The following is a 12,583-nucleotide window of genomic DNA, read 5'->3' on the forward strand; positions in this document are numbered from 1 at the left end:
GCTGGCGTCTACAGCTCCAATTAGACCCCTAGCCTGGGAACCTCCATAAGCCACAGGAGCGGCTCTAGAAAAGGCAAAAAGACCAAAAAATTTAAAAAAAATAAAAATAGAAATGTCTAATGAGGCTTTCTCTGTCCTGAAAGGAAGCCACTTTCCTGTGGGAACTAGGACCCTTAGACTTGAAAACCCTAGAGCTGCAGAGATGGAAAGCACAAATTTCCCAAGGTCACTGAAAGTGCCATAAACAGGACTACACTGCTACCACCCTTGATTCCTTCCTGGACTATGTAGTTTACTTCTTGGACAAAATAGTCATTGATTAAGGATGCAAACTGTGTTCTGGAGGATGGTTCCCTGTTCTTGCAGAGTAGTATCTCTAAGCTGATGCCTCAGCTTTCTAAACCCATTAGGTTATTCTTTTGAAACAGCTACTTCTGGGTGGTGCAAGATATGGAAGGATCAGTAGAACCCATAATCATGATTCTATAGTGACATCTTCTTTATTAAATGAAGCCCTTGGTCTGATGAGATATTCAGGATCCCATGTCATTGAATCCAACCCTCCGTGAGCTTTCAGATGGTGATATTAGAATGGAAAGATGACCTATAGTCAGAAATGGTGTTAATTTTAGTCAAGGTGAATCACTGTTCCTTTCAGAATGAAAATGGTCTAATGCAATCAGATCACCACCAAGTGACTGATTAGTCTCTTCAAATGAAGTTTGGTCTCTGTTGCTGTCAGTTTGAATAATCAGCAGCTGAAGTAGCTATATCAGCCTTTGTGAGTGAGAGGCCCTGATGTTTAGCCCATAGATAGCCTCTGCAATCATGGATATTCAGTTCATTGTACTCATGATAAAGGCTGGATAATATCAACTCCCTGAGTCATTTTATTTGATTGTTGAATCTACTAAGGAGGCTCAGGGGATGCTTCTAGAATGTGAAGGCTCTGAAGATGCTCCTGGAATGTGGACATTTAAGGAAATGAGAGAAACCAGACTCAGCTTCAGATAGTGAAATACTGCTGTAAGAGAGAGCATTGCTTTACTCTCTTCAAGGGACTGTCCCACAAGACAAAGGAACCACAGATCTAGGGAAATTCACAGGAGGGGAAGGTCACCTACAATAATCTGTACTCCCCCTTCATTGTGTGGATGAATATACTTGATATTCTTCAAGAACAGAACACACTCATGATCACCCAGCTCTATGTGGGAGGGCAGGGATTTGAACCTATACCTTCAGAATTAATCAACCCCTGGACATGTTCCAAATTTAAAGGTGATAGATTCTACAAAGGGCAAAGCCACTGTAGAAGAATGAATAATGGATTACAAGCATTACATATTGAGGTCAGAACAACTGTTTCAAACCTGATTTTTTATAAGATTTCTATGCCCGATAGCCTGACATTCTGCACATGACACAAAAGAGTTTGTCCATTTTATATGTTAGTAATCATATTAGATGTGACTTTTGTGTTCGGCATTGCCAGCTGAGAGCTGTAGCTCTGATTCCACCGCTAGCCTGGGAATATCCATGTGCCATGAGTGTGGCTCTAAAAAGTGAAAACCAATCAGTCAATAAATAAAAGATGTGACTTTTGTTGCCCCCCTCAAAGAAAGTTAACTTAATCTAGATTAGTGAAAAATGGAATCTAGTATAAGGGTGTAGGGGTGTCCTTTGGAGGCAGAAGTACAGTAATGTGGCCAGATCTATGGTAAAAAAGGAGACCAAGGAGTTCCTGTCATGGATCAGTGGTTAACGAATCCAACTAGGAACTATGAGGTTTCGGGTTTGATCCCTGGCCTCACTCAGTGGGTTAAGGATCCGGCATTGCTGTGAGCTGTGGTGTAGGTTGCAGACTCGGCTGGGATCTGGCATTTGCCGTGACTCTGGCGTAGGCTACCATTCTGATTGGACCCCTAGCCTGGGAACCTCCATATGCTGTGACATATGGAGGCAAAAAGACAAAAAAAAAAAAAAAAAAGACCAAGAACTGAACATATGAGGATATCCTCATCTCCTATATTTGCTCTTTAGTGCTCCTTTCTTTTATTTTTGCAGACTTGATTGCTCTGTAACACTCTGCCAGAGTGAACTTTATTCCCTATAAGTTAATATACATATCATATAATAACTATATATTATAAAATGTAATATATATTAGTTTACTATGTACAGTTAATTCCCCAGGATACATGGCCAAACACAATTACCCCATGGGTCCCAACTTCGCATGTAATGGATCTAGTGACTCTCTGGGCATTAGTGACTATTCTCCAAACCTGGCAGAAAGAATTTGATTGGACTAGATAGGGTCAATGACATACAGCACAAACTTAAGTCTCTCATCTCTGTGAATAATGAAGAGGGATGACTAGGAAAAAACCCAGAGAAATGAGATTGTTGGCTCATCATCTAGAAAGCTAACCAAAAATGAGCTGCAATAATAAATCAGAATTAATTCAGTTAGTTGTGATATTAAACTCTTTTTAGTGTCATAAACCTTCCTCAGAGGAGTTATTTAAGCTATTTAATTAATAATAAAAGATGTTCATTTGTGAGTTGGAAGTTTATTCTTTGCTAGCCACTGTGTGTTTCTAATATATATGCATGCCTCATTTTAATTTAGTACCCACAACATCTCCGTGGGGTTGGTTTAATTATCCCTAATTTACCAATTAGAAAACCAAGAGTCTATAAGATTCAGTGATTTTTGTAATGTGCCTGAAGTTACATAGGAAGAGGCACCTCCACATCAGTCTGGCTCCACAGTATATGATTTTAACCACAAGGGTAATTATAAGTAGATTTTTAGCAGTGGGTGCCAGTGTCCAATCCAAATCTTAAAGAGATCTGATTAAGTATGAACATGGGGGTTTGGATGGTTACAAACATTAAGTTCCAGGGAAAGGAAAGGACTCAGAATATAAACTTTGCATTGTAGTAAGGATTAAGTGGAGACCACTAGAAATTTTACTCTTAGTCTACATTATTTAGAGTTTGATTAGTGTTGACTTAACTTTTCTGCAAATTTAGGTCAGAATAGATGTGCTCTTTGTACAGAAGAGAAGGAGTGGTTTCCCTAAATGGGCTCAGGGATATTACATCTGGAATGTAAAATTGGCTCTAGGAGATGCTCACAGCCCCTACAGTGAAAAGGGGGTTAAATAGTGTCATTTGGTTTTGGTATTTGTAGTTTTCCAAAATGGCAGATTGGTTTTTGGTTTGGATACAAACTAAGAAGTGACCTTTTGGAGTTCCTGCTGTGGCACAATAGGTTGAGGATCTGGCATTGCCGTAGTGGTTGTAGTCAAAAAAAGTGATTTTTTTTTTCCCCTTACTGCCACACTCCCCATTGTATAGTGAGCAGAAGAGAACATGACTGCACATAGCTAGTCTGCACATGAACAAAGAAAGAAGTATATTTTTTACAAAGTTTTAATTTTTATTTATTTTTTTCAGAATAAAAATAAATTTTAACAGTCACTTATCCTTGCCCCTAGGTGACTTAGCATAACGCCCTCTTCATTCTAAAGACTTGATGTTCAATTCTCAATTATTCAGGAAAGCCGCATCCTGATAAGCATTTTGGGGGCAGTTTTGTGACCAAACTGACGTGGAGAACCGTGGAGCAAGTCGAACCTCACCAAGTGGTCATTTCCTAGGGGATCCCCTGTGTGCACATAACTACCACTTTCTTCCACTATCAGTGGGGGTAGCACTTCTGACTCTTGAGGTTCTTCACAGCGACCTTCACATCCTTGTTTCTGAGGCTGTAGATGAGGGGGTTGAGCATGGGGGTCAGCACACCATAGAAGAGGGAAATAAGCTTGTCTGAAACATCCTGTTTGTCTGCCCCCAGGGGGTCCTTGGATTTGGGCTTTGCATACATGAAAAGAATAGTCCCATAAAAGAGGATCACCACAGTAAGATGTGCAGAGCAGGTGGAAAAGGCCTTTTTCCTCCCATCAGCTGAGGGGATCTTCAGGATGGTGGTGAGGATGAAGATGTAAGAGACAAAGATGAAAAGAACTGGGACCCCCAGGAAGATCACATTGGCCACCCCCATGCTGATCACATTGATGGAGATGTCAGCACAGGCCAGCTTCAGGACAGCCAGGATCTCACAGGTGAAGTGGTTGATGACATTGTCCCCACAGAAGGGTAATTGTACTGCAAGAGAGATCTGTACCAAGGAGTTAGCTCCACCAGCCAACCAGGAGCTGGCAGCCATGGGCACATAGACAGCCTTGCTCATGACCATGGGGTACCTCAGGGGGTTGCAGATGGCCACATAGCGATCAAATGCCATCATGCCCAGAAGCACACACTCTGTGGCTCCCATGGCAAAGGAGAGAAACATCTGCATGGCACAGCCTGAGAAGGAGATGGTTTTCCTGGGAGTGAGGAAGCCATCCAGGACGAGGGGGATGGAAGAGGTGGTGTAGCAGATGTCTAGGAAGGAGAGGTTCCCCAGGAAGAAGTACATGGGTGTGTGGAGGCGGGAGTCCAGGATGGTTACCAGGATGAGGAGCCCATTGCCCAGCAGGATCACCAGGTACGTGAGCAGGATGAGCACGAAGAATGTCTTCTCCAGCTTCGGCTGATCTGACAGCCCCAGCAAGACAAATCCTGTCACAATGGATTGGTTGACCACCTGCATTTTAAATTCTCTCTTCAACTCTCAGGAAGACTGAGGACAGGAACCACATGTTTATAGGAATCAATATGCGGGGATTACAATGAGATGCTTCTACAGCTTATAAATAAATTTAACCTTGAACACACTAACTTATAATATCAGCATCTAAAGGATAAAATTCACTGTCCACTGCAGTTACCTTAAAAGTCAGGAAAAGTCAAATCAAAAGCAGGAAAAGCAGACCCTGAAAATCTAATTAAACCACAATTTATGATAGAATTGTATTCAGATCAATAATGTCACCTCACTTGAAGGAAGGGACGTGGAGGATGGTTCTCCTTGGGCACCATAAGAGAGGAACCCTGAGACGTGCTGCCTGGGTCCAGCATTGACTGACTCCTCTGGTCAGTCCTGCCAGTCCCTAAATTGTCCCTGCAGTGTCCTTGAAGAGCTTCAGGCTATCACACTCAGGGATGCTGACCATTGCCACCAGCTCACTCACTCCCCAGTTCTCTCTAATTCTGTGCTTGTGTAATAGTTTTCTAACAATAAATTTGGCTCTACATGGAGTCCTACATGGAGGGAATGTTTTGAGCAGAAGCCAGGAAGATTAGGGTCTGCCTAGCCTTTATTTTTATTTATTTATTTATTTTAGGGCAGCACCACCCATGGCATGTGGAGGACCCAGGCTAGGGGTCCAATTGGAGCTGTAGCCACTGGCCTACACCACAGCCACAGCAATGCCAGATCTGAGCTGTGACTGTGACCTACACCACATCTCATGGCAACATCAGAGCCTTAACCCACTGAGCAAGGCCAGGGATTGATCCTCATGGATCCTAGTCAGATTTGTTTTCACCGCGCCATGGTGGGAATGCCTGCCTAGCCTTTACGTTCGTTACTTGATGCCTGGTTTAGACTTCATTTCTTATGAGTTTTACTGGCCTTCCCTCTTCATTGAACTGTTCTTGAGAAGTTTCTGGCCAGTAGACCATGGAGACCCTGCCATTCATACCCCTTCTCTCTAATCATGTGCTTTGTCCATAGCACTGCAGTGTCCTTGGTCTGATCCAGCCCATGGGGCTGGGGAGCAGGATTAGAATCCAAGGACAAGGATGCCTCCTACCCCCCAGTATGAGCATCTGCACCTTTTGGACCCAGCTCCAAGCTTTTGCAGCTGTTTTGTAAGTCATAGCTCCTATCTCAGACCCTTCTTCACATGAGTTGCCCATTAAAGCCACTGAAATACCATAGTAATGCTTTCTTCCCAACAGAAAAACAGACCATTTTACCCAGCCTTGCAGGGGGATCACTCGGAGGAGGCCTGCACAGAGGATGTGCTTCAGTCACCTTAGAACAGTAGATCCAGTACATTAGAGAAAACCTCCACCCTGGAGCTCTCATATTTAAGATGAAACTAAGCTTAGAGAGTCCATAGGCAGTGAGAGCAGGACTAAGACGGAGCCTGTGTCCTCACCTTCTCCCCAGGACTCCTTCCCTCACATTTTGATTGTGTTTTTGCTTCTCTGCTTGTGCCAGAGCTAGTCTACTGAGGAGCAAAGGACTATTCTCGAAGTCTTGGTCATCCTCTCTTTCCCTAGGATACTGATGAAAAATAGAGGTGTCACACCTTTCTCCAAGACATTTCCCTTGTAGCAGGGCTTGCGTGTGCAGGGGTGCCCCTGGGCTTCACACATTGTGTGTGCAGCGGTGTCTCCGGGCTTCACGCATTGCTTCTGTGACTCTTACACTGGTGCTGATTGGGAGAAGCTGGGCAGGAGAAACTGAGCAGAGTCTGAAGCTATCCTTTGCAGTTATCACAGGAGATTAACTATGGGCATTGGGAATAGTTTGGGAAAAGAGCTCTGTTATTAGCGATATAAGTACTACTGACTAGAGAATCTCAGACTAGGCAGAAATGTAAAATGAAAGGTCTTGCTGAGGGCGAGGGAGTGGGTTGGACTGGGAATTTGGGGTTAATAGATGCAAACTGTTTGCCTTTGGAATGGATAAGCAATGAGATCCTGCTGTATAGCACTGGGAACTATATCTAGTCACTTAGGACAGAGCATGATAATGTGAGAAAAAAGAATGTATACATGTATGTGTGACTGGGTCACCTTGCTGTACAGTAGAAAATTGGCAGAACACTGTAAACCAGCCATAATGGAAGAAGTAAAAATCATTATTAAAAAATAAAATCTTTTACTACTAAAAAAAAAAATACAATAGAGAGTCTTGACTCTTTTGCCTCTATTGTGTGAATACCTTCTATGAAATGCAAGTCTCCCGTTGCTCCTTTGAATGCCTTGGGTTATGCAAGTACACGGCTCCTATTCCTTTGTCTGATAACCTTGATTGTTGGAAAGTTTTCCCTCACAATGAACAGAAACTTCCTCCTTCTAACATTCCCACTCCTCACCTCCCACTCTGCCCCCACACTGGTCTAGACTTCTAAGCCATGCCTGCCCCCTTTCCATATGAAAGCATTTCAGGAGCTCAGTGGGTTAAGAATCTGACTGCAGTGGCTTGGGTGACTGCAGAGGCATGAGTTCAATCCCCAGTCCTACGCAATGGCTTAAAGGATTCAGCATTGCTGGCTCAGATTCAATCCTTGGCCTGGGAACTTACATATGCATTGGGTACAGCCATAAAAAATGCAATAAAAGTTCTCCAGAGCCATGCAAGCTGTGGTCCCTACTTGCACCAGTTTTCTCTGCTCCCCACCTACATAAAGAAGGTTTGGCCACGAGAGAACTCAGTGTGTGTCCAATGTGGGAATGTGGCCACAGTGGGGACAGGACTCACCTGGGCAGAAGGTATCATGGCAGGAGCCTGGCTGGGAGGTGGTTGCTTGAGCTGCCTGACCTGACCATCCCTGGTCAAGCTTTGCCTAAAAGTGTACAGGAAATTCTGTTGAGCTGTCTTGGAACTGAGCCGTACTTTCAGATTTCAGAGCAAGGTAAAGACAGGGCTGGCCATAGCTGAAGGGGCCTGGCCGCTCCCTTCCCTGGCCTTCTCCATGCCCAGCGAGGTAGCAGGAGGGAGGACACCTCGAGGAGCTGCTTTCTGGGGATCCTGGCAGTCATGCCCGGGCTGCGCACTCAGGGCAGACACCCTTCACTCTTTGCCCCCTGCCCTCTCTCCAGAGGTTCTATCCGGGAGCTATGGTGCAATTTAGATAGAGTTCTGGTTGGTTTGGGGCCAGTTTTAATCACAGAAGCAATTTAAAGTTTGGTGGAGGCCTCACAGGAGTTTGGGACCTGTGTCCCATAGACCCAATTAGATAAATTGCAGTTCTATGTAAATCTTAACTCACTACAAAGAATTGGACTTTAGATTAGGAAGTTTCCGCCCTTTCCTTGCTGACTTTCCTGGAAGTAGAGGAGATAACTAAGGTCTGACTGTGATTTGACCACAATGGTATCTGTTCAAGGGAGCTCTGCACTTGTTTTTGCAGGGCTGGGTATGGCGGCCCCTAAGCTCCAGAGTTGCTGGCCCTCACTGCAGTCTCTCAGCATCGTCCAGAGCTGACCAGGTCTGGCCCTTGCCCTCAGAAATGGGAAGCAAGATATATGTACCATGGGCCAGTGCCAGGCACTTGAAAGAAAGCAGAAATGACAAGGGTGGGCCCTCTGATTTCCAGAAAGGTCCTGGTGACAGATATAGTCTGTGAGATGATTGTCAAGTGTCCCTAAGTCATACAGGAGCCCAGAAGCAGGGAAGAGTCAGAGGCGGGAGGTCGGAGCAGCTTGGATCCCAACAAGGAAGTGACTTTTTCTGTCGGATACCTTGGGCAACTGTCCTCCCTGTTGCTATAGTGTGGTGCAGAACAAGGATTACAGGTTGAAGCAGAGGATGTGAGGGCAGAAGAGAGCCCTGGGGTTGGTAAGAGAGAAACAGGGTCACGCCTTAGACAAAAGCTGCTCTGAAGTCACAGGCCAGGTAGGTTAGTAGCTGCTGGTTAGTTGGAGATCTTTGGTGACAAAGAACAGAAAATCTCAGGCAACCTCAACTGGGGCCAGGGAGGTGAGAATCAGGAGGAATGGGACATGGCCACACCTGCTCAGCAGGGCCTGGAGGCAGGGGTTTCCCACAGAAGTGGATGAAAGGGAAAGCTGGGAGGAGGTGAGGAGCTTTGGAGTGAAGCCTGATCTCTATCTAAAGCAACTGATAAAGACCGTCTCAAAGAGAAGTAAGATGATTTGATAATAAAAAGAAATTCTTCCTTGGAGTTCCCTTGGTGGCGCAGTGGGTTAAGAGTCTGGTGTTGCTGTGGCTGTGGTGTAGGTTGCAGTTCCAGCTTGGATTCGATCCCTGGCTTGGGAACTTCCATATGCTGTGGATGTGGCAAAAAAAATGGAAAAAAAAAAAAAAAAGGATCCAACGTCGTCACTGCTGTGGTTCAAGTCACAGCTGTTGTGTGGGTTTCATTACTGGTCCTGGAATTCCGCATGCCATGGGCATGGCCAAAAGAAAAAATTCCCCTTTTGTAGGGAGAAAATGGAAGTTACTGTCAGAGTTCTTTGCATACCCTTGTCATTTCTGCAGGCATCATGGTCCATGTTAGCCCAGGAAAAATACAGCGTTCTTATTATAGAGAGTGGGTTCAGCTCCTCTACCAAAGCTGTTTTCATCTTTATAAAGACTGAGGGAAAGGAGCCATGGAGCCCCTGGTTGAGGATCTCTACTGCCCACAGAATGCCTCAGGCTTCAGGCTACAGAGTGGCATGGTTAAGATTTTCTCCTGAGGAAAATATCACCCAGCTGAGGCCTCACTTAGACCCTCTGTAGAAGTCTACCAGCCACACACACCACATCTCTCTGAGCACAAGAGGTGGAGGATGGGCAAGAAAATGTTGAAAGTTATTTGGGGAGAAATTCTTGTGTGTCTTATTGAACAACTGTGTGCTAATGACATTTTAGGCACTGCAGCCAAATACATCTGGAACTATCAGGTCCATCTTAAAACTAGGTATGCTTACTTTTGGAAGTGCCACCCCACATCATGTCAAAATGTGCCTACATCCCACTTGAAGTGTAATTCTGTGGCAAATCTGAAATACTTTTCCTACTTCTGTTATTAAAATTATTTGGCTTACAAAGGACTTATTTAACATATAATTCTATGATTTCTCAATAATAAGCATGAAAGTTCAGGAGTTCTTATGACAGTACCTAAGTACAGAATGTTTTAAAATATGGTGCATGAATAGAAATGAATCCATTAGGGAGATTAACATGATGTTCCCCTTTGTAGGCAAGTATTAAACAATTACTAAGATTTTTAAGTGTTTAAACATTTTATTTTATTTTATGTATTTCATTTGTAGTTAAGAGCCAACATGTTTTCCAAACCTCAAATGTCTTTGTCTTTGAAGAAAACCCCATAGACCTGATACTGCATCCTCATGCCCAAGGTGGAAATAGCCTGCCAATTCTCTGCTTAGGAATAAAGATGTTTGTATAGTAAATACAAATTAAGTTCCATTTGTAGCAATGAAAAATAAAAGAGTTTAATTTAGCAACTCATTTTTAGGGGATGATTTTTCTTTGTCTGAACAAAAGGAATTTGCTCAGTTACTTTCCTTGGGAGTCAGGTTTCAGGAACCACCTGAGAAGGACATGCTCAGAAAACACAGATGGGGTTCATGCATCAGTACTGAGATAGACCATCATTCTCTCACCCAGGTTGGGTTTCCCAGGAAGCAGACTCTAGAGGGGAGATTTTCATGTAGGATAATGATGGTGGAGTGATCTTAAGACTGACACCTGTGGAGTGGGGGGGTGAAGGAAACAGGCCTGGGCAGCTGGTAAACTCAAACTGCCATGAGGAAGCTCTCAAACTGGGATGCTTCTTTTAGAGTCATTTTTGTTGGAAGCAAGGAGGACCAGGACCTCATATTGACATTGACTGATTACTGGATGTGCACTGCATCTGAGAAGGGAATTGACTTTGGGTGAAGTAACTCTCTTGGAGTCAAGGGCAAGCCAGCAGAGAGACTGGGCTGAATGCCATCAGCCACCAACACTCCCAGCAGCTGGAGTTATAAAATTGTCAGCCTAGGGTGTGGGAGTAGCATCTGGAAGGACACCACAACATCCCCTATACTCTCTTAATCAATAATTCTCAATGTGTGACGTGCATATAAATCACCTGAGGAATCTTCTTAAGATGGAGGCTCTAACTCAGTAGGTCTAGAATGGTCCTCGAGATTCTGCATGTCCAATAAGCTCTCAGGTAATGCTGAAACTGCTGGTCCATGGACCACACTATGAGTAGCATGGGTCTAAACTCAATTTGTCCCTCATTTGATATTACTTTGCATTGAGATTCTCAAGTGAGAGCCATTACAGTGTGTGGATCACATGATGGGACATATCCCACCATCAATGGGAGAAGCATTTCTGAACCACCAGATTCCTCACAGAAGCTTTAACATCCTTGTTCCTCAGACTGTAGATGATGGGGTTAAGCATGGGGGTCAGAAGTCCATAGAAGAGGGAGATAAGTTTGTCTGAAAGGTCCTTTTTGTCTGCCCCCAGGGCATCCTTGGATTTGGGTTTCCCATACATGAAGATGATGGTCCCATAGAAAATGACCACCACAGTGAGATGGGCAGAGCAGGTAGAGAAGGCTTTTTTCCTCCCTTCTGCTGAGGGGATCCTCAGGATGGTGGTGAGGATGAAGATGTAAGAGACAAAGATGAAAAGAACTGGGACCCCCAGGAAGATCACATTGGCCACCCCCATGCTGATCACATTGATGGAGATGTCAGCACAGGCCAGCTTCAGGACAGCCAGGATCTCACAGATGAAGTGGTTGATGACATTGTCCCCACAGAAGGGTAATTGTACTGCAAGAGAGATCTGTACCAAGGAGTTAGCTCCACCAGCCAACCAGGAGCTGGCTGCCATGGGCACATAGGCAGCCTTTCTCATGACAGTGGGGTACCTCAAGGGGTTGCAGATGGCCACATAGCGATCAAACGCCATCATGCCCAGAAGCACACACTCTGTGGCTCCCATGGCAAAGGAGAGAAACATCTGGATGGCACAGCCTGAGAAGGAGATGGTTTTCCTGGGAGTGAGGAAGCCATCCAGGACTAAGGGCACTGAGGAGGTGGTGTAGCAGATGTCGAGGAAGGAGAGGTTCCCCAGGAAGAAGTACATGGGTGTGTGGAGGCGGGAGTCCAGGATGGTCACCAAGATGAGGACCCCATTGCCCAGCAGGATCACAAGGTACATGGACAAGATGAGCACAAAGAATGCTTTCTCCAGTTTTGGATGGGCAGAGAGGCCCAGCAGGACAAATTCAGTCACAGCAGACTGGTTGTATGGTTCCATTTCAATCTTCTCTCATTTCTAGGAATACTGAAAGCAGAAAATACATGTTTGGTTTCTGATGGCTTGCTTAGGCAAATACATGGGGATCATAATATATATCATGTACCTAAATTTAAAATTACCCTATGGATTCAATTAAAAAACCAAATTATCTAAAAGCCAGGTTGTGTATCAGTCAAAATCATGAAGAACAGAACCTGGAGATCTAAAGAAACTTAATAAAATCAAGGACATTTCTGTCTAACCAGTAATATTAATATATCTAAAGCAAAGCCCCATATCAACATAGGACTCAGCACTTACCAAGGAGGTAGGGCTTCTGAATAACTATTCTGTCATATGATTGGGGACCTCAGGCTATCACAGATCAATGACTCTAGCTATTAAGATCACATGGCCCATTCCTCTGAATCTAGTTCTTCCTTATAAGTTTCTATTATAATTTGATTTCTTAGATAGTTTTAGAAATGTGCTGGCTTGAAAACATAAAGTTTCTCATCTTTTTAACAGTTTTATTTCTTATACATTATCCAATTTACACTTCAGTGTCTTGTGAGTTTAGCTAATATGAATCAGTTCATCTGATCT

The 12,583-nt window shown here is 44.1% G+C and overlaps 2 protein-coding genes across 2 annotated transcripts; both read right to left on the reverse strand.

The window, feature by feature from the left end:
• Window positions 1–3,712: 3,712 nt before the first annotated feature.
• On the reverse strand, window positions 3,713–4,669 carry LOC125120836 (olfactory receptor 13C7-like). Its single transcript, XM_047769245.1, has one exon. The coding sequence runs from the start codon at window positions 4,667–4,669 to the stop codon at window positions 3,713–3,715; it is 957 nt and encodes a 318-aa protein (XP_047625201.1).
• Window positions 4,670–11,038: 6,369 nt separating this feature from the next.
• Window positions 11,039–11,995, reverse strand: LOC125121302 (olfactory receptor 13C7-like). Its single transcript, XM_047769558.1, has one exon. It carries the CDS (start codon window positions 11,993–11,995, stop codon window positions 11,039–11,041), a length of 957 nt encoding a protein of 318 aa, XP_047625514.1.
• Between the last annotated feature and the right edge of the window lie 588 nt (window positions 11,996–12,583).

Source organism: Phacochoerus africanus, chromosome 2 (genome assembly GCF_016906955.1).
Source record: "Phacochoerus africanus isolate WHEZ1 chromosome 2, ROS_Pafr_v1, whole genome shotgun sequence".
Classification (NCBI taxonomy): Eukaryota; Metazoa; Chordata; class Mammalia; order Artiodactyla; family Suidae; genus Phacochoerus; species Phacochoerus africanus.

Coding starts and splice junctions, on each gene's coding strand:
- LOC125120836 (XM_047769245.1), bottom strand. CDS start 4,669: ATGCAGGTGGTCAACCAATCCATTGTGACAGGATTTGTCTTGCTGGGG.
- LOC125121302 (XM_047769558.1), bottom strand. CDS start 11,995: ATGGAACCATACAACCAGTCTGCTGTGACTGAATTTGTCCTGCTGGGC.